Genomic DNA, 22,107 nt, shown 5'->3' on the forward strand with positions numbered 1-22,107 from the left:
AGGTAATATAGAACACTATGGACAAGCTAAGGTAATATAGATCACTATGGACAAGCTAAGGTAATATAGATCACTATGGACAAGCTAAGGTAATATAGATCACTATGGACAAGCTAAGGTAATATAGATCACTATGGACAAGCTAAGGTAATATAGATCACTATGGACAAGCTAAGGTAATATAGATCACTATGGACAAGCTAAGGTAATATAGATCACTATGGACAAGCTAAGGTAATATAGATCACTATGGACAAGCTAAGGTAATATAGATCACTATGGACAAGCTAAGGTAACATAGATCACTATGGACAAGCTAAGGTAATATAGATCACTATGGACAAGCTAAGGTAATATAGATCACTATGGACAAGCTAAGGTAACATAGATCACTATGGACAAGCTAAGGTAATATAGATCACTATGGACAAGCTAAGGTAATATAGATCACTATGGACAAGCTAAGGTAATATAGATCACTATGGACAAGCTAAGGTAATATAGATCACTATGGACAAGCTAAGGTAATATAGATCACTATGGACAAGCTAAGGTAACATAGATCACTATGGACAAGCTAAGGTAATATAGATCACTATGGACAAGCTAAGGTAATATAGATCACTATGGACAAGCTAAGGTAACATAGATCACTATGGACAAGCTAAGGTAATATAGATCACTATGGACAAGCTAAGGTAACATAGATCACTATGGACAAGCTAAGGTAATATAGATCACTATGGACAAGCTAAGGTAATATAATACATACCAACAGGTAGGGCATTAGAAACTAAGGTCAAGACTACACACCTCGATGCCCTGTCTTAATAATAACACTAGAACAATATATGCCATTTAGCAGACATTTGTATCCAGCAGCATACATTTTACGTATGGGTGGCCCCGGGAATCGAACCCACAATCCTGGCATTGCAAGCACCATGATCTGCCAGCTGAGCAATACTTTTACTACCGCCCCATATAGACTGTATGGGAACGGGCTACCCATTAGTCTTCTAAAGTTCCACGATAAACCCACTGAGTTGAAATTTAATAAAACAAATTCACATCTGGGGACTGATTTTGTATTTCATATTTTTAAAAGGCCCACTCTTTAAGTGTAAATCTGTTGTTGTATCACAGGTCAGTTGGGCCCAACAGATCATCCAGCCACAGAGATTCCCCACCTGGCCAGCCTCCAGCCCAGCCTCCAGCCCAGCCTCCAGCCCAGCCTCCAGCCCAGCCTCCAGCCCAGCCTCCAGCCCGGCCTCCAGCCCAGCCTCCAGCCCAGCCTCCAGCCCAGCCACAGAGACAGAAACACAGCAGCAGCATCTTCAAGGTTAATGTTGACTCTTCCTCCTCTTTCAATCCCCTCCCCCTCTCCTCCCCTCTCCTCCCCCACTGGCTTCCTCCCACACAACAGCAGCTAATTCCCCCCCATCTCTCTCTCTCCATCCTTCTCTCTCTCTCTCTCTCTCTCTCTCTCTCTCTCTCTCTCTCTCTCTCTCTCTCTCTCTCTCTCTCTCTCTCTCTCTCTCTCTCTCTCTCTCTCTCTCTCTCTCTCTCTCTCTCTCTCTCTCTCTCTCTCTCTCTCTCTCTCTCTCTCTCTCTCTCTCTCTCTCTCTCTCTCTCTCTCTCTCTCTCTCTCTCTCTCTCTCTCTCTCCATCCTTCTCTCTCTCTATCCTCTCCCTCCCTCTCTCTCCCTGTGTGACATGTTATTTTCACGCAAACGGCAGCTAATTCAAATCCAATTAAAAGGTTGGGTGCCGAGCGGAGTTGGTGAACATAATGGAATAATGGACTCTGTTGAGAGAATCCCGCTCTGGTCGCGCAGCGAAATATGCTTGTTAGAAGAATAAATTGATTTATTTGTGCGTGAAACACACCGGGAATATTGATGAGGGAGTCTGGTCTATTGTTGTTGGGTTTTCAAAGCTGCAGGCTGAAACTTTAACAACAAAAGAGTGTTATATTCAGGTGACAGGCTGGTACTTTACTGTCTGGTTTTAGTTACCCGTCCTGTAGTATCTGGTTTTAGTTACCCGTCCTGTAGTATCTGGTTTTAGTTACCCGTCCTGTAGTATCTGGTTTTAGTTACCCGTCCTGTAGTATCTGGTTTTAGTTACCCGTCCTGTAGTATCTGGTTTTAGTTACCCTTCCTGTAGTATCTGGTTGGTTTTAGTTACCCGTCCTGTAGTATCTGGTTTTAGTTACCCGTCCTGTAGTATCTGGTTTTAGTTACCCATCCTGTAGTATCTGGTTTTAGTTACCCGTCCTGTAGTATCTGGTTTTAGTTACCCGTCCTGTAGTATCTGGTTTTAGTTACCCATCCTGTAGTATCTGGTTTTAGTTACCCGTCCTGTAGTATCTGGTTTTAGTTACCCATCCTGTAGTGTCTGGTTTTAGTTACCCGTCCTGTAGTATCTGGTTTTAGTTACCCGTCCTGTAGTATCTGGTTTTAGTTACCCATCCTGTAGTATCTGGTTTTAGTTACCCGTCCTGTAGTATCTGGTTTTAGTTACCCATCCTGTAGTATCTGGTTTTAGTTACCCGTCCTGTAGTATCTGGTTTTAGTTACCCATCCTGTAGTGTCTGGTTTTAGTTACCCGTCCTGTAGTGTCTGGTTTTAGTTACCCGTCCTGTAGTATCTGGTTTTAGTTACCCGTCCTGTAGTATCTGGTTTTAGTTACCCGTCCTGTAGTGTCTGGTTTTAGTTACCCGTCCTGTAGTGTCTGGTTTTAGTTACCCATCCTGTAGTATCTGGTTTTAGTTACCCGTCCTGTAGTGTCTGGTTTTAGTTACCCATCCTGTAGTGTCTGGTTTTAGTTACCCATCCTGTAGTGTCTGGTTTTAGTTACCCGTCCTGTAGTGTCTGGTTTTAGTTACCCGTCCTGTAGTATCTGGTTTTAGTTACCCGTCCTGTAGTGTCTGGTTTTAGTTACCCATCCTGTAGTGTCTGGTTTTAGTTACCCGTCCTGTAGTGTCTGGTTTTAGTTACCCGTCCTGTAGTATCTGGTTTTAGTTACCCATCCTGTAGTATCTGGTTTTAGTTACCCATCCTGTAGTGTCTGGTTTTAGTTACCCATCCTGTAGTATCTGGTTTTAGTTACCCGTCCTGTAGTATCTGGTTTTAGTTACCCATCCTGTAGTATCTGGTTTTAGTTACCCGTCCTGTAGTATCTGGTTGGTTTTAGTTACCCGTCCTGTAGTATCTGGTTTTAGTTACCCGTCCTGTAGTATCTGGTTTTAGTTACCCGTCCTGTAGTATCTGGTTTTAGTTACCCGTCCTGTAGTATCTGGTTTTAGTTACCCATCCTGTAGTATCTGGTTTTAGTTACCCGTCCTGTAGTATCTGGTTTTAGTTACCCATCCTGTAGTATCTGGTTTTAGTTACCCGTCCTGTAGTATCTGGTTTTAGTTACCCATCCTGTAGTATCTGGTTGGTTTTAGTTACCCGTCCTGTAGTATCTGGTTTTAGTTACCCATCCTGTAGTGTCTGGTTATCATTGGGTCTGCTCTATGTTCCGGTAAGAGGAGGGCTGGCATCCCAAATGGCACATTCTTCCCTTTATAGTGCACTACTTTTGACCAGAGCTCTATGGGTCCTGGTCCCTCTGGTCTAAAGTAGTGCCCTATAAAGGGAATAGGGTGGTATTTGGGACTAAGAGGAGAGAGGATGTAGGTCTGTTTGATTTAAGCAGGGTTCAGGTGGGGTCATTCCCCAGTTGTCAGGAGCTGTACAGTGTTAAAGGGGAGAGGGGTGTGTGTGACTGAGTGTGTGTGTGGAATACATTTTTAGTCCCCAAAAAATTCCCGAAAACATAGCCGTGTGTGTGTGTGTGTGTGTGTGTGTGTGTGTGTGAGAGAGGTCTGTGGCTCTGTCCACCTAGACTAGGTCAGATGTCCTCTGTCTCTCTCTCTCTTTGATATTATACCTGAATGAGGACCCAGGGAATCCAGGGAACTAACCCTAACCCGGGGAATCCGGGTTAGGGTTAGGGGGAGGAGTGGAGAGGTGAGAAGAGGGGGAGGAGTGGAGAGGAGGTGAGAAGAGGGGGAGGAGTGGAGAGGAGGTGAGGTGAGAAGAAGGGGAGGAGTGGAGAGTAGGGGAAGGAGAGGGGGAGGAGTGGAGAGGAAAGGAGGTGAGGAGAGGGGGGAGGAGTGGAGAGGAGGTGAAGGAGAGGGGGAGGAGTGGAGAGGAGGTGAGAAGAGGGGGAGGAGTGGAGAGGAGGTGAAGGAGAGGGGGAGGAGTGGAGAGGAGGTGAAGGAGAGGGGGGGAGTGGAGAGGAGGTGAAGGAGAGGGGCAGTAGAGGGGTGGAGATTTGACATTGACAGCTGATGATGTGAAGCAGACTTCCAGGAGGTTCTGCTCTGGTCTGTTTCTTTGCTGGGTTGTATTCACTAGGCACCAAACGGAGGAAAACATACTGAAACAGGGAGGGACTACCTGAACTTGTCCAATAAGAAACACTAATTTTCATTTTCCATTGCAACACATTTTGCTACAGTGGGTACTAATGAATATGACCCAGTTTCTGATTGATGTGTCTGTGTTTCTGTATCCCGTCTCTCCACAGCCTCCTCCCCAAAACCAACCCCCCCCTGGACAGCCCTACCCCTCTCCGGGGGCTCCTTACCCCTCCCACAGCCTGCGACGTCTACCCCAGTGCTCCCCTGTTCACCTCAGTCACCCAGTCCCCCTGTCCCTGTCCCTGTCCCTGTCCCCTGCCTCCACCCCTGGACCAGGACAGCCCACACCATCTACTCCTCCTCCTCACCGAGCCCCGCCTCCCCATGGCCAAGGACATGCCCACAGCCACACCCAGGCTCCGCCCAGAGGGGCGTCGTTTCGCAGTGTGCCACAGCACCATAACTCGTGCAGGATGGTCTTGGTGAGTGAGTGGAGGATGGTCTGGGTGAGTGAGTGGAGGATGGTCTTGGTGAGTGAGTGGAGGATGGTCTGGGTGAGTGAGTGGAGGATGGTCTTGGTGAGTGAGTGGAGGATGGTCTTGGTGAGTGAGTGGAGGATGGTCTGGGTGAGTGAGTGGAGGATGGTCTGGTTGAGTGAGTGGAGGATGGTCTGGGTGAGTGAGTGGAGGGCTGAGATTAGATGAGGACAGAGAGAACCTGACTAAGCCTCTCCTCTACATCAACACCATGCTCCCTCTGACATTAAAGGCTGCGTCACAAACAGCACCCTATTCCCTATATAGTGCACTACTTTAGACCAGGGCCAGCGCCTGCCTGGGCTCAGCGCTCGTCAAAAGTAGTGCACTATATAGGGAATAGGGTGCTGTTTCAGATGCAGCTGTGGCACTATGTCTGATCTGACCCCTGTCTCTGTCTTTACTGTAATAGTGTCCGGGGCTCAGAACCCGACACCACGTCTGACCTCAGCTCTACGTCACTGCATCATGCTCATTCAGTGTTTAGTATTTATTAGGGATCTCCATTAGCTGCTGCCAAGGCAGCTACTACTCTTCCTGGGGTCCAAACAGGGTCAAAACAGTTACAATACATCATACGAGACGTTATTGCATAATTACTCTAGTATTTCACACATATAGTACAATATAAAATCCACAATACCACAACATTACAATGTGTGTGCTAGAGTGTGTGTGCGTATGCCTGTGTGCGTGTGCCTGTGTGCCTGTGTGCGTGTGTGTGTGTGTGTGTGTGTGTGTGTGTGTGTGTGTGTGTGTGTGTGTGTGTGTGTGTGCGTGTGTGTGTTTGTGTGTGTTTGTGTGCGTGTGTGCGTGTGCGTGTTTGTGTGTCTCTTCACAGTGTGTCTCTTTATTAAGACACACCAGATCAGGCTCATTAGCAGTGTGTTAAAGCATTAATGAGCTGCTAACTCCTGTTCTGATTAACAGAAGGCCGTTAGAAGGTCATAGCAGAGCCCAGGCCTGTCTACTGAAGTATCATCAAGCATCATGCTATTAAAGCTGCAATCTGGGATTCGGTTTTCAATGGGTAAATACAGCAAATATCAAAAATTGAAAAAGACTTTTGAACAGATTCCCAGATCCCAGATTGTACATTTAAGAGATGATGAGCTGAATGAGAGTGTGCTTCGAGGAGGGCAGAGGGCATTTATTGATTTAGAGTCCGAACGAGCTTCACGGAAATAGACGTGGTAAATTGAGTTGAGCCGTATCAAACTAATGTTGGATAAAGTTGTCAGAACGGCCACTTTACTAGAATAGAATATTGCCTCCAGTGTTCCAAGTTCCGGTGATGAAATTCCAATTCCAGAATGTCCATGGGCCTAAACTGGACACTTGGTTTCTGCACCAAATCAGACCATGTGTTCTGTTCTGACTAACTCACTGGATTATACCATATCTCACTGCATAAGAAACAGGCTGAGACAGGCCTTCCCTTCCAACTGTTGCTCTTCCAGAAAACGCAATGGTTTCAAGCATAAGTAAGGCCTGTAGTCGTGGTCTAACTGCCAGTCCAATCCAGCCCCATCCTGTAGCAGTAACAGCTGTTTGGTCCAGCTCCAGCCCAAGGAGCCCCAGGGAGGCTGACCAGGCTGCCCAGGAAGAGCCTCTCAGCTGGGGGCCGTTTAGCCAGGGCTGTGGGCGGTCTATGGGGGTCTTCACCTGACTTACTGTGGTATTCAGTAAAGGGGCTGTCTGTGTCCGTCCCAGTGGAAAACTGGTTGATAATTCGTCTTTTGAGCCCGTTTTTTGCTGTTTAAAAGACATTGTGAAAAGCGTAATTTGAACCAGTTTTGCCCACTGGGGTCTAACTCAGTAACAGGATGAATCATTGTGACTGGTAGGAGTGTAATGTACAGTTACCGCTGAACTCACAGTCACAGTTTTATGTCTGGATTTCATCAGACACCTTCAGACATGCACTTTTTGTATTTGCCTGGATTCAATTTAGTCTTCCATGTGATACTGTAGCCTGCATTTTGGATCGTGCTCAAATCTTCCCTCCTGGCAAGATGATTACTGGCTGCAATTGTTTTAGATTAGTAGCTGTTCAACAGTAGCCTTCATAGAGAAATAACCTTTGGGATGTACTAGTTTCCCCCTCCTCACACAGCTCGTGGCATAGCGGAACCAAAGTGGGAAACATAACCACTTTACAATCACTTGATGGATGGTAGCATTAACGAAATCCCTCAAAAGGTCACAAAAGTTTTTGAGGGCATAGACTTTCAAAGAAACCTCTAAAAAATAAAACTTGTGAAACTTGTGATATTCCGATTAGACAGAGCGACGGCCCTGCTGTAGCCAGCCAACTTCACTCTAGGGCTTTTGACATTACTGACTCCTGTAGCTCAGTTGGTAGAGAATGGCGCTTGCAACGCCAGGGTTGTGGGTTCGATTCCTACGGGGGGGCCAGTATGAAAAATGTATGCACTAACTGTAAGTCGCTCTGGATAAGAGCGTCTGCTAAATGACTTAAAAATCTAAATCTGAGCAGAACCGAGACAAACTGAGCTGGTACTGTATGGTACTGTCTGGTACTGTATGGTACTGTATGATACTGTATGGTACTGTATGGTACTGTATGGTACTGTATGGTACTGTATGATACTGTATGGTACTGTATGGTACTGTATGATACTGTATGGTACTGTATGGTACTGTATGATACTGTATGATACTGTATGGTACTGTATGATACTGTATGGTACTGTATGGTACTGTATGGTACTGTATGATACTGTATGATACTGTATGGTACTGTATGGTACTGTATGATACTGTATGGTACTGTATGATACTGTATGGTACTGTATGGTACTGTATGATACTGTATGATACTGTCTGGTACTGTATGGTACTGTATGATACTGTATGATACTGTATGGTACTGTATGGTATGGTACTGTATGGTACTGTCTGGTACTGTATGATACTGTATGATACTGTATGGTACTGTATGATACTGTATGGTACTGTATACATTTTTACATTTTAGTCATTTAGCAGACGCTCTTATCCAGAGCGACTTACAGTTAGTGAGTGCATACATTTTTCATACTGACATGAGACTTGAGGGGTGGGATGTGTGTTCTGGGTGACGGGTCCACACAGTGTCAGAACAACAGCATCCCCATGCTGACTAGTGGGTTGGCTGGCTGTGGACATCTTTTTTTGTCCTGTTACTGTGCTACATTTGGACATGCTTAATTACCCTATTTTCCTAGCTGTGGTTAGTTAGTTAGTTAGTATATTACCGTAGCTGCATATCAGACGAGGCTAGCTACTCCTGAAATTCACAGCCAGAGCTAACGCCACCAGCAGCCTAGCCATGCCGCACAGCTAGCTAACCGTTTATTCATTAAATCAGACTCAGTCACTCTTCAAACAAGAAACTTTTAAATTACAAAAGCTGCCCTAACACCATTATCGTTATATTACCATATGATAGTAAAAAATTCCTTGACGGCTGGTGAAGGAAGGATGAATGGTGGCTTTGAAAGGTGGTTCTGAGGAGTGCAGGGCAAGGTTGGTTAACCTTTTCAGCAGGGGAGGCCTGGTTGTCATAGTCCTCAGCTGGAGCAGCAGGTTGCTAGTGGCATAGCTGGGTAGCACAGGGACTGGTAATCATAGATGCATTGTGGGTATGGGGGACGGGACGGGACGGGATGAGTATTATGGAGGCCAGATCAGGGGATGGCAAATTGAACCACTAGCTCTTCTTTAGCATCCACCTTGATCTGAGAGATTGCACTGTAAGCATAGGCAGCTATCTTGGACACCTGTTGTACATCCGAGTATGGCACCAGATCACTAGCGAGTACTTGGTGCGGCTGGCTGGTGAGGGAAGGGAGAGTATGGTACTGTATGGTACTGTATGATACTGTATGGTACTGTATGATACTGTATGGTACTGTATGGTACTGTATGGTACTGTCTGGTACTGTATTATACTGTATGATACTGTATGGTACTGTATGGTACTGTATTGAGTATCATTCTTTCCTTCTGAGATGTTTGAGAAGGATTCTCTGTATGGTACTGTATGGTACTGTATGATACTGTATGGTACTGTATGATACTGTATGGTACTGTATGGTACTGTATGGTACTGTCTGGTACTGTATTATACTGTATGATACTGTATGGTACTGTATGGTACTGTATTGAGTATCATTCTTTCCTTCTGAGATGTTTGAGAAGGATTCTCTCCAGGACCAGTTAGAGAAAGTGTGTGAGCGAGTGTGTTGAGTGTGTGTGTGTGTGTGTGTGTGTGTGTGTGTGTGTGTGTGTGTGTGTGTCTGTGTGTCTGTCTAAGTGAGTGTGTGTGTGAATATGGAACATCTGTATAGTAGGTAACAGCCAGACGTTAATCATGATGTCATCCTTCTACAGTAGATTAGTAACACATGATGGATCTTCATCCCGTGCCCTCTGGGTCTTAAATGGCACCCTATTCCCTTGATAGTGCACTACTTTTGACCAGGGCCCGTAGCGAATAGGGTGCCATTTTGGACGCATATATGCTGTCTGTCTGTCTGGGGAGGGAGGGAGGGAGGGAGGGCTGCCATGGTGACCGAGGGATGATGATGATGCAATAGTTCAGGCAGACAGAGCTCAGATGAGGACTGGGGTAAATTTAGCTGGCTTTGATCGCCCCCTGGTGGTGTGTGTGAGTCAATACTTTCTTCTGAGTCACTACTGATCCCATCAGCTTTCAGTTCAGATTAAGTTTTGAACAATCAGCATGACTTAATACTACTATACAAATCTTCCAGTTGGGACATTAAAGAGTTGGCTTGATTGCTTGATAGACTGATTCATTCATTCATTGATTGTTGATTGATTGATTGATTGATTGTCGGTGTGTCTGTCTTTAATAGGAGTTGGAGATGCCTAGTCCACCCCAGAAGCCCCTACCTGCCGACCCCCTGGGCAGGAATACCCAGAAGCCTCTACCTGCCGACCCCCTGGGCAGGAATACCCAGAAGCCCCTACCTGCCGACCCCCTGGGCAGGAATACCCAGAAGCCTTTACCTGCAGACCCCCTGAGCAGGAATACCCAGAAGCCCCTACCTGCCGACCCCCTGGGCAGGAATACCCAGAAGCCTCTACCTGCCGACCCCCTGGGCAGGAATACCCAGAAGCCTTTACCTGCAGAACCCCTGGGCAGGAATACCCAGAAGCCTTTGCCTGCTAACCCTAACCGTAACTCCCCCGGAAGGAGTGGTGGTCTGATTCGTAGCCCCACTGCCGTCGGTGTCCCCATCCCTGTACCTGTCCCCGGTGTCCCCAGGCTGCTGAGACCTGTCCCACACCAAAACAGGTGAGTCCCAGACACTCTGGACAACACCCAGCATTAGATCAATCAACTTAAAGTCTCGCTTGACAGACTGTTACTAGCTGGGCAAGGAAGATTTTGGCCAAGCTAGATTTTGTTCAGCGTTCTGAGATGAATCAATTGCAGTAATGCCAAGACTACGTTTTCTAACCTTTCACTTATGAATTTCTGGACATGATACTTAACATGCACTTTTAACATCTATCTCCCCCCTCCAGATCTGTTCCTAAGCAACCCCCAACACTACCTAAGCCTCGTATGATCGTTCACGCCAAGTTCAGCAGCTGAGAGCAGCTGGACTAAACTGAAGGGAATAAAAAGGACGTCCTTTCTGTAAGACGTTAAAGACATTTCATTTGCACTATGAAACTCTAAAAACCTTCAGATGTGGTGTCTCTTGAGTTTTGAATAAGGGGGCCGGACCGTTGGGCGGTCGGCGTGTCAGCGAGCCAGTCTCCGATGGTGCTCTGATGTTAAAGAGGTGCTATAGGTCTGAGCTCAGGTACATGTTCTTAACGTTTTGTGTATTTATTAATTAGTTACCACACAGTGCACTGTGCCAGACACTTGGGATTTCATTTGGAGTCTTTGTTTATTTTGTATTTTTCTACTGTTAGCCATTTGATTTCAATCGTGGGGATATTTGAACCTGTTTTTTGATGGACAGGGAGCAAGGGGGAAAAGTCCAACTAAAACAAAGCGTGTCTCTGGAGATCTGTGAAGTTGTAAAACCTCTAACTTCAATGAACTGTTACTGAGAACAAAGAGAAAGACGACTACCAACATCAGATAGGGAGACTCTGTCTGCACTATTGGTTGACAGACTTGGGATGCGTATGACGCCACCTGTTGGAAGATAACGACCTCACCCGGTAAATCCTGCCGCAGGTCTTCCTCCATCCAGTATCCAGCCAGCTGTTGGAAGATAACGGCCTCACCAGGTCTCCCTCCATCCAGTATCCAGCCAGCTGTTGGAAGATACGGCCTCACCAGGTCTCCCTCCATCCAGTATCCAGCCAGCTGTTGGAAGATACGGCCTCACCAGGTCTCCCTCCATACAGTATCCAGCCAGCTGTTTCTCCCTCCATCCAGTATCCAGCCAGCTGTTTCTCCCTCTGTGACTGTACTTTGTGTGCACTGATGCTTAGAGACTGAGCCCTGAGGAACACCAATAACAACCTTACACCAACCGTACACCAACCTAACACAAACCTTACACCAACTTTACACCAACTTTACACCAACCGTACATCAACTTTACACCAACCTTACACAAACCTTACACCAACTTTACACCAACCTTACACAAACCTTACACCAACTTTACACCAACCTAACACCAACCTTACACCAATATTTCACCAACTATACACCAAGCTTACACCAACTATACACCAACCTTACACCAAGCATACACCAACCTTACACCAAGCATACAACAACCTTATACTCAGCAGCCGACCCAATAGTTATCTCAACACACCCACAGGCACTACATATGTAAACACTACATAGCGCTACATAAACATTACACAGCACTACATAAACACTACATAGCACTACATAAACACTACATAGCGCTACATAAACATTACACAGCACTACATAAACACTACATAGCACTACATAAACATTACACAGCACTACATAAACACTACACAGCGCTACATAAACATTACACAGCACTACATAAACACTACATAGCACTACATAAACACTACATAGCACTACATAAACATTACACAGCACTACATAAACACTACATAGCACTACATAAACACTACATAGCACTACATAAACACTACATAGCACTACATAAACACTACATAGCACTACATAAACACTACACAGCACTACATAAACACTACATAGCACTACATAAACACTTGATTGTGGGATTATGGCACACCGTCAGTCGGACGTAGGGTTACCTAAAAAGAAAGGACAACTGGTGGTAATTGGAATTGAACAATACGGTTAATATGCAAAACAGAAACCTCTTAAGGAGGTGGAAAACCATGAATTTGCCAATGGGGAAGTAATTCATGAGCTGTTTGTACCTGGTGAAAGAAGGTTTAGAGGTCGTTTAGCTTCCTTTGCCCTGATTGTGTATCACCACTGAGACATCCACAATCCCCCAACACTGACACTCAACTCTCTTGGCTGATTACTGTTTGTTGTGCCCCAGCAGGCCCCACGTTCGGTAGCAAAACGTTGTCGAATGTTGCAAATAGAAATGCCACAAATAGAGCTGATGTCATTCCTTATTCTACCTGTCAGAGAGAGGGGTGTTTGTTCTACGTAGCGTAGTTCTATCTGAACGTTACAAAACGTTGCGTCCTGCTGAACGCGCCCCTTGTTTTTAATTTGCCATTGTGCCAACGTTAGCCTGATTAAACCAGATTGGGTTATGTTCTCAAATGTTGAGTGGCTATACTGAGGTGTCGTTAATTCAGTTATTACACAGTTATTACACAGTTATTACACAAGTCCTGACGTTATTACACAGTCTGGATGCGTCTTAGTCCTGTCTTTTATGTAAAAACACAACAACACTCAGAAGATATGAGGTGATTATTTTCTTACATTATTGTATGGTTTTTATTACAGTGTGAAGGCTGTAATTGTTGACAGTATTGTTCAAACTTTTCATTCATACTGTTCAATTTTATTTTAAGCACACACATCTTGTTCTCAAAAACAGATATGTTTTGTTATGTCTATCTAGTATTTAATTTCTTGGCTTTTGGAGGCAGAGATCCATAGTTTCATAATCAGTTATTTTTACTATGACATTCTATTGTGTTGCACTAGATTTTTAAATCCTTACTTTGCTGTTGTCAAGCCTTGTTGCCATGTATCTGTAGTCACAGCAGTACTACTGTCCCGTGTCCTACCTGTAGTCACGGCAGTATTACTGTCCCGTGTCCTACCTGTAGTCACAGCAGTATTACTGTCCCGTGTCCTACCTGTAGTCACAGCAGTATTACTGTCCCGTGTCCTCCCTGTAGTCACGGCAGTATTACTGTCCCGTGTCCTACCTGTAGTCACAGCAGTATTACTGTCCCGTGTCCTACCTGTAGTCACAGCAGTATTACTGTCCCGTGTCCTACCTGTAGTCACAGCAGTATTACTGTCCCGTGTCCTACCTGTAGTCACAGCAGTATTACTGTCCCGTGTCCTACCTGTAGTCACAGCAGTATTACTGTCCCGTGTCCTACCTGTAGTCACAGCAGTATTACTGTCCCGTGTCCTACCTGTAGTCACGGCAGTATTACTGTCCCGTGTCCTACCTGTAGTCACAGCAGTATTACTGTCCCGTGTCCTACCTGTAGTCACAGCAGTATTACTGTCCCGTGTCCTACCTGTAGTCACAGCAGTATTACTGTCCCGTGTCCTACCTGTAGTCACAGCAGTATTACTGTCCCGTGTCCTACCTGTAGTCACAGCAGTATTACTGTCCCGTGTCCTACCTGTAGTCACAGCAGTATTACTGTCCCGTGTCCTACCTGTAGTCACAGCAGTATTACTGTCCCGTGTCCTACCTGTAGTCACAGCAGTATTACTGTCCCGTGTCCTACCTGTAGTCACAGCAGTATTACTGTCCCGTGTCCTACCTGTAGTCACAGCAGTATTACTGTCCCGTGTCCTACCTGTACGTTCTGTTTGAAAGTTCCTTTTTGTCTGTGTTACATGTAAACACAACACGTTATCATGGGACAGATCGCTTTTGGTAAGATCATTATTTGATACATCAAATGTAAAGACACACTTTAGTGTCTATGTCAATACACTTTAATGTCAATACACTTTAGTGTCTATGTCAATACACTTTAGTGTCTATGTCAATACACTTTAATGTCAATACACTTTAGTGTCTATGTCAATACACTTTAATGTCAATACACTTTAGTGTCTATGTCAATACACTTTAGTGTCTATGTCAATACACTTTAGTGTCTATGTCAATACACTTTAATGTCAATACACTTTAGTGTCTATGTCAATACACTTTAGTGTCTATGTCAATACACTTTAGTGTCTATGTCAATACACTTTAATGTCAATACACTTTAGTGTCTATGTCAATACACTTTAATGTCAATACACTTTAGTGTCTATGTCAATACACTTTAGTGTCTATGTCAATACACTTTAGTGTCTATGTCAATACACTTTAATGTCAATACACTTTAGTGTCTATGTCAATACACTTTAATGTCAATACACTTTAGTGTCTATGTCAATACACTTTAGTGTCTATGTCAATACACTTTAATGTCAATACACTTTAGTGTCTATGTCAATACACTTTAGTGTCTATGTCAATACACACAATCTTTTGAACACTTGAGCAGTATCAGTAAAATACTTTTTTTAAACACTGAAGTGGTCTTGTTTTTTTTGCCTACTATAACATTCTTACTAATGTTCTCCATTGACTGCTATTTGTATTTGTATTTACTATGGATCCCCATTAGTTCCTGCCAAGGCAGCAGCTACTCTTCCTGGGGTCCAGCAAAATTAAGGCAGTTCATACAATTTAAAAAAACATTACAATACATTCACAGATTTCACAACACACTGTGTGCCCTCGGGCCCCTACTCTTTTACAGTTTAGCAGACGCTCTTATCCAGAGAGACTTACAGTTAGTGAGTGCATACATTTTTCTTACTGGCCCCCCGTGGGAATCGAACCCACAACCATGGCGTTGCAAGCGCCATGCTCTACCAACTGAGCTACAGGAGGCCTACAGTACAAAATCCATGTGTACGTGTGTGTATAGTGCGTATGTTATCGTGTGTGTGTGTGTATGCATGTGTCTGTGCCTGTGTTTGTGTTGCTTCACAGTCCCCACTGTTCTATAACGTGTTTTTTTATCTGTTTGTTAAATCTAATTTTACTGCTGGCATGAGTTACTTGATGTGGAATAGAGTTCCATGTAGTCATGGCTCTATGTAGTACTGTGCGCCTCCCATAGTTTGTTCTGGACTTGGGGACTGTGAAGAGACCTCTGGTGGCATGTCTTGTGGGGTATGCATGGGTGTCCGAGCTGTGTGCCAGTAGTTCAAACAGACAGCTCGGTGCATTCAGCATGTCAATACCTCTCACAAATACAAGTAGTGATGAAGTCAATCTCTCCTCCACTTTGAGCCAGGAGAGATTGACATGCATATGATTAATATTAGCTCTCTGTGTACATCCAAGGGCCAGCCGTGCTGCCCTGTTCTGAGCCAATTGCAATTTTCCTAAGTCCTTTTTTGTGGCACCTGACCACACGACTGAACAGTAGTCCAGGTGCGACAAAACTAGGGCCTGTAGGACCTGCCTTGTTGATAGTGCTGTTAAGAAGGCAGAGCAGTGCTTTATAATGGACAGACTTCTCCCCATCTTAGCTACTGTTGTATCAATATGTTTTGACCATGACAGTATACAATCCAGGGTTACTCCAAGCAGTTTAGTTACCTCAACTTGCTCAAAGTTTAGGTTTATGGTTTAGTGAAAGATTTGTCCCAAATACAATGCTTTTAGTTTTACATTTTAATTTACATTTTCGGCATTTAGCAGACGCTCTTATCCAGAGCGACTTACAAATTGGTGCATTCACCTTATGATAGCCAGTGGGACAACCACTTTACAATATATCAACAACAACAAAAAATGGGGGGGGGGGTAGAAGGATTACTTTATCCTATCCCAGGTATTCCTTAGAGGTGGGGTTTCAAGTGTCTCCGGAAGGTGGTGAGTGACTCCACTGTCCTGGCGTCGTGAGGGAGCTTGTTCCACCATTGGGGTGCCAGAGCAGCGAACAGTTTTGACTGGGCTGAGCGGGAACTGTGCTTCTGCAGAGGTAGGGGGGCCAGCAGGCCAGAGGTGGATGAACGCAATGCCCTCGTTTGGGTGTAGGGACTGATCAGAGCCTGAAGGTACGGAGGTGCCGTTCCCCTCACAGCTCCGTAGGCAAGCACCATGGTCTTGTAGCAGATGCAGGCTTCAACTGGAAGCCAGTGGAGTGTGCGGAGGAGCGGGCTGACATGAGAGAACTTGGGAAGGTTGAACACCAGACGGGCTGCAGCGTTCTGGATGAGTTGTAGGGGTTTAATGGCACAGGCAGGGAGCCCAGCCAACAGCGAGTTGCAGTAATCCAGACGGGAGATGACAAGTGCCTGGATTAGGACCTGTGCCGCTTCCTGTGTAAGGCAGGGTCGTACTCTCCGAATGTTGTAGAGCATGAACCTGCAGGATCGGGTCACTGCTTTGATGTTAGCGGAGAACGACAGGGTGTTGTCCAGGGTCACGCCAAGGCTCTTCGCACTCTGGGTGAAGGACACAATGGAGTTGTCAACCGTGATGGAGAGATCATGGAGCGGGCAGTCCTTCCCCGGGAGGAAGAGCAGCTCCGTCTTGCCGAGGTTCAGCTTGAGGTGGTGATCCGTCATCCACACTGATATGTCTGCCAGACATGCAGAGATGCAATTCGCCACCTGGTTATCAGAAGGGGGAAATGAGAAGATGAATTGTGTGTCATCTACGTAGCAATGATAGGAGAGACAATGTGAGGATATGACAGAGCCAAGTGACTTGGTGTATAGAGAGAATAGGAGAGGGCCTAGAACTGAGCCCTGGGGGACACCAGTGGTGAGAGCACGTGGTGCGGAGACAGATTCTTGCCACGCCACCTGGTAAAGCGACCTGTGAGGTAGGACGCAATCCAAGAGTGAGCCGCGCCGGAGATGCCCAACTCAGAGAGGGTGGAGAGGAGGATCTGATGGTTCACAGTATCAAAGGCAGCAGATAGGTCTAGAAGGATGAGAGCAGAGGAGAGAGAGTTAGCTTTAGCAGTGCGGAGAGCCTCCGTGACACAGAGAAGGGCAGTCTCAGTTGAATGACCAGTCTTGAAACCTGACTGGTTTGGATTAAGAAGGTAATTCTGAGAGAGATAGCAAGAGAGTTGGCTAAAGACGGCACGCTCAAGAGTTTTGGAGAGAAAAGAAAGAAGGGATACTGGTCTGTAGTTGTTGACATCGGAGGGATCGAGTGTAGGTATTTTGAGAAGGGGTGCAACTCTCGCTCTCTTGAAGATGGAAGGGACATAGCCAGTGGTCAAGGATGAGTTGATGAGCGAGGTGAGGTAAGGGAGAAGGTCTCTGGAAATGGTCTGGAGAAGAGAGGAGAGGATAGGGTCAAGCAGGATTTCATCTGGAGAGAGAGGGGAGAAAGAAGTCAAAGCATAGGGTAGGGCAGTGTGAGCAGGACCAGCGGTGTCATTTGACTTAATAAATGAGGATCGGATGTCGTCAACCTTCTTTTCAAAATGGTTGACGAAGTCATCCACAGAGAGGGAGGAGGGAGGGGGAGGAGGAGGTGGCAAAGAGCTTCCTAGGGTTAGAGGCAGAGGCTTGAAATTTAGAGTGGTATAAAGTGGCTTTAGCAGCAGAAACAGATGAAGAAAATGTAGAGAGGAGGGAGTGAAAAGATGACAGGTCGGCAGGGAGTCTAGTTCTCCTCCATTTCCGCTCGGCTGCCCGGAGCCCTGTTCTGTGAGCTCGCAATGAATTGTCAAGCCACGGAGCAGGAGTGGAGGACCGAGCCGGCCGGGAGGATAGGGGACATAGAGAGTCAAAAGATGCAGAAAGGGAGGAGAGGAGGGTTGAGGAGGCAGAATCAGGAGATTGGAGGGAGAAGGATTGAGCAGAGGGAAGAGATGATAGGATGGAAGAGGAGAGAGTAGCGGGAGAGAGAGAATGTCCACTTGGGAGAGATGAGGATTCCTGTGCCACCGCCCCGCTGACCAGATGCTTTCGGGGTATGCGAGAACACATGGTCAGACGAGGAGAGAGCAGTAGGAGTAGCAGTGTTTTCTGTGGTAATCCATGTTTCCATCAGCGCCAAGAAGTCGAGGGACTGTAGGGTAGCATAGGCTGAGATGAACTCTGCCTTGTTGGCCGCAGAACGGCAGTTCCAGAGGCTGCCGGAGACCTGGAACGCCACATGGGTCGTGCGTGCAGGGACCACCAGGTTAGAGAGGCAGCAGCCACGCGGTGTGAGGCATTTGTATAGCCTGTGCAGAGAGGAGAGAACAGGGATAGACAGACACATAGTTGACAGGCTACAGAAAAGGCTACACTAATGCAAAGGAGATCGGAATGAAATTAACTAAACATCTGGGGAAACGAGGCCTCCCTCACTAACCTTTCACTGAAACACTCAAATACAACTCTTCCAACTTCCACTTTAGAAATTATAATTGCTGTAATCTACAGTAGTTCAATGTTTCCAGGAATAGACTAACTTAGTTAATTCAGCTAGCTAACTTGGTACAGTATTCTTCTGTGAAAACCGCCCAGGGCACCGTATCCTATGACGCCATAGCTAACTAGCATGCTAGCATCCAATAACACACGGTTTAGCACCAATACTTGGTTACAACAAACTACCAATGGATCATTCATGTCCATGTCTAGTTCCTTTCATAACGCAGAAGTAATTAAACGTTGGCTAGCTAGCACAAAGTCAGTCATGCTAGCTACACAAGTGGACTACACATCTCGAATGTTCAGAAAGTGAAGCTTACGTTGCAAAATTCTCATTGACTAAAATGATACAGTACTGCTAGCTGGTAATGTTGGCTAGCTAGCAGTGGCTAATGTGTTGACTGTTTGAAAATGTAGCTGGCTAGCTAACCTCGATAGTTTCTCTATACTACACCTTTGTCTTTGATACCAAGACAACTATGTAGCTAGCTAACTTTACACTAATCAAATCGTTCCGTTGAAATGTATTTAGTTGCTACAGTACTGCTAGCTGGTATAGTTGGCTAGCTAGCAGTGGCTGCGGTGTTGCTACCCGCTAGCTAGCTAGCTTTAATGGTCCAGGTAGTGGGTTAACTAGCTAGCCTCGTGCTTCACCGGGCTCAGTCGAATACACTACAATACTTACCTACAATAACTACCTGGATAAACTACCTACAATACCTAACTACAATACCTACCTACAATCTAAATGCATGGTTTAAGCTTTACTCAACACATATAGGACTAACTTATTCCTTGCCACCCATTCTGAAACTAACTGCAACTCTTTGTTAAAGTGTTGCAATCATTTCAGTCGCTGTAGTAGCTGACATGTATAGTGTTGAGTCATCCGCATACATAGACACACTGGCTTTACTCAAAGCCAGTGGCATGTCATTAGTAAAGATTGAAAAAAGTAATGGGCCTAGACAGCTGCCCTGGGGAATTCCTGATTCTACCTGGATTATGTTGGAGAGGCATCCATTAAAGAACACCCTCTGTGTTCTGTTAGACAGGTAACTCTGTATCCACAATATAGCAGGGGGAGTAAAGCCATAACACATAAGTTTTTCCAGCAACAGACTATGATCGATAATTTCAAAAGTTGCACTGAAGTCTAACAAAACAACCCCCACAATCTTTTTATCATCAGTTTCTCTCAGCCAATAATCAGTAATTTGTATAAGTGCTGCGCTTGTTGAATGTCCTTCTCTATAAGCATGCTGAAAGTTTGTTGTCAATTTGTTTACTGTAAAATAGCATTGTATCTGGTCAAACACTATTTTTTCCTATAGTTTACTAAGGGTTGGTAACAGGCTAATTGGTCGGCTATTTGAGCCAGTAAAGGGGGCTTTACTTTTCTTAGGTAGCGGAATGACTTTTACTTCCCTCCAGGCCTGGGGGCACACACTTTCTAGTGGGCTTAAATTGAAAATATGGCAAATAGGAGTGGCAATATCATCCGCTATTATCCTCAGTAATTTTCCATCGAAGTTGACAGACCGCGGTGGCTTGTCATTGTTGATAGACAACAATTATTTTTTCACCTCTTCCACACTCACTTTACGGATGGGATTACAACGCTTGTCTTTCATAATTTGGTCAGATATACTTGGATGTGTAGTTTAGCAATTGTTGCTGGCATGTCATGCCTACATTTGCTAATCTTGCCAATGGAAAAATCATCAAAGTAGTTGGCAATATCAGTTGGTTTTGTGACGAATGAGCCATCTGATTCAATGAATGATGGAGTTGAGTTTGCCTTTTTTCCCAAAATGTCATTGAAGGTGCTCCAAAGCTTTTTACTATCATTCTTTATGTCATTTATCTTTGTTTCATAGTGTAGTTTCTTATTATTTTTATTCAGTTTAGTCACATGATTTCTCAATTTGCAATACGTTTGCCAATCGGTTGTGCAGCATAGACTTATTTGCCATCTCTTTTGCCTCATCCCTCTCAACCATACCATTTTTCAATTCCTCATCAATCCACGGGGATTTAACAGTTTTTACAGTCATTTTCTTAATGGGTGCATGCTTATTAGTAACTGGAATAAGCAATTTCATAAATGTGTTAAGTGCAGTGTCTGTTTGCCCCTCATTACACACCACGGAACAACATATATTCTTTACACCAACAACATAGGAATCACTACAAAACGTATTGTATGACCTCTTATACACTATATTAGGCCCAGCCTTTGGAGCTTTGGTTTACATTTACATTTTAGTCATTTAGCAGACGCTCTTATCCAGAACGACTTACAGGAGCAATTAGGGTTAAGTGCCTTGCTTAAGGGCACATCGACAGATTTTTCACCTAGTCGGCTCGGGGATTAGAACCAGCGACCTTTCGGTTACTGGCACAACGCTCTCACCCACTAAGCTACCTGCCGCCCGGTTTCCCTAGATATGGCTCCTATATTGCTTTTGCCTCCTCTTCCCCTCCAACAAATGGATGATGCTCTGAAACAAAACTACATCATTCATTTTGAGACACTTAACAAATTGTAAAACAGTCTAAAGCGTTAGAAAGATTGAGTCTATGAATATAGAGTTAGAGTTACCTTTCTTTCAAAAGCTTTAGCCAATTCTGTGGCACCTGATCCAAACTCGTTTTTTGAGACATCGATCTGCTCCATTCTCTAACAGCAGTATGACAAAGTCTTCATAGTTGTTCAGGACAGCACTCTGAATGTCAGACAGACATCACATCTCTTTATGACTGTTGTTGTAGTGGTCAGCTACAGCACAGACAGACATCACATCTCTTTATGACTGTTGTTGTAGTGGTCAGCTACAGTACAGACAGACATCACATCTCTTTATGACTGTTGTTGTAGTGAAGTCAGCTACAGTACAGACAGACATCACATCTCTTTATGACTGTTGTTGTAGTGAAGTCAGCTACAGTACAGACATCACATCTCTTTATGACTGTTGTTGTAGTGGTCAGCTACAGTACAGACAGACATCACATCTCTTTATGACTGTTGTTGTAGTGGTCAGCTACAGTACAGAAATCACATCTCTTTATGACTGTTGTTGTAGTGGAGTCAGCTACAGCACAGACATCACATCTCTTTATGACTGTTGTTGTAGTGAAGTCAGCTACAGTACAGACAGACATCACATCTCTTTATGACTGTTGTTGTAGTGGTCAGCTACAGTACAGACATCACATCTCTTTATGACTGTTGTTGTAGTGAAGTCAGCTACAGTACAGACATCACATCTCTTTATGACTGTTGTTGTAGTGAAGTCAGCTACAGTACAGACAGACATCACATCTCTTTATGACTGTTGTTGTAGTGAAGTCAGCTACAGTACAGACATCACATCTCTTTATGACTGTTGTTGTAGTGAAGTCAGCTACAGTACAGACATCACATCTCTAGCTCCTCTTAACAGTGTCCTGATGAGAGAGAACATTTTCTGTGCCAGGCGAAATCGCGCATCATTTGCTCATTGTCATGGATGTCTCCACAACAGCTTAAACAAATGCAAATGCGCCTCTTT

At 44.9% G+C, this 22,107-nt stretch overlaps 2 protein-coding genes across 2 annotated transcripts in view; one reads left to right on the forward strand and one right to left on the reverse strand.

Moving 5' to 3' along the window:
• LOC121578810 (disintegrin and metalloproteinase domain-containing protein 12-like) overlaps positions 1–11,872 on the forward strand; it is a 16,482-nt gene extending 4,610 nt beyond the window's left edge. The window contains exons 5-8 of the mRNA XM_045221662.1: positions 1,147–1,342; positions 4,582–4,896; positions 9,837–10,279; positions 10,513–11,872. Coding sequence (XP_045077597.1) covers positions 1,147–1,342; positions 4,582–4,896; positions 9,837–10,279; positions 10,513–10,582 — 1,024 coding nt within the window. The 3' untranslated portion in view covers positions 10,583–11,872. The remainder of the gene's footprint in view (positions 1–1,146; positions 1,343–4,581; positions 4,897–9,836; positions 10,280–10,512) is intronic.
• Positions 11,873–12,088: 216 nt separating this feature from the next.
• Positions 12,089–21,230, reverse strand: LOC123491327 (uncharacterized protein YBL113C-like). Its single transcript, XM_045221689.1, has 3 exons — positions 21,156–21,230; positions 13,948–14,074; positions 12,089–13,911 (listed from the first exon to the last, which is right to left on the reverse strand). The coding sequence occupies exons 1-3, from the start codon at positions 21,228–21,230 to the stop codon at positions 13,121–13,123; spliced, it is 993 nt and encodes a 330-aa protein (XP_045077624.1). The 3' UTR covers positions 12,089–13,120.
• Positions 21,231–22,107: the final 877 nt, after the last annotated feature.

Source organism: Coregonus clupeaformis, chromosome 1 (genome assembly GCF_020615455.1).
Source record: "Coregonus clupeaformis isolate EN_2021a chromosome 1, ASM2061545v1, whole genome shotgun sequence".
Lineage (NCBI taxonomy): Eukaryota > Metazoa > Chordata > Actinopteri > Salmoniformes > Salmonidae > Coregonus > Coregonus clupeaformis.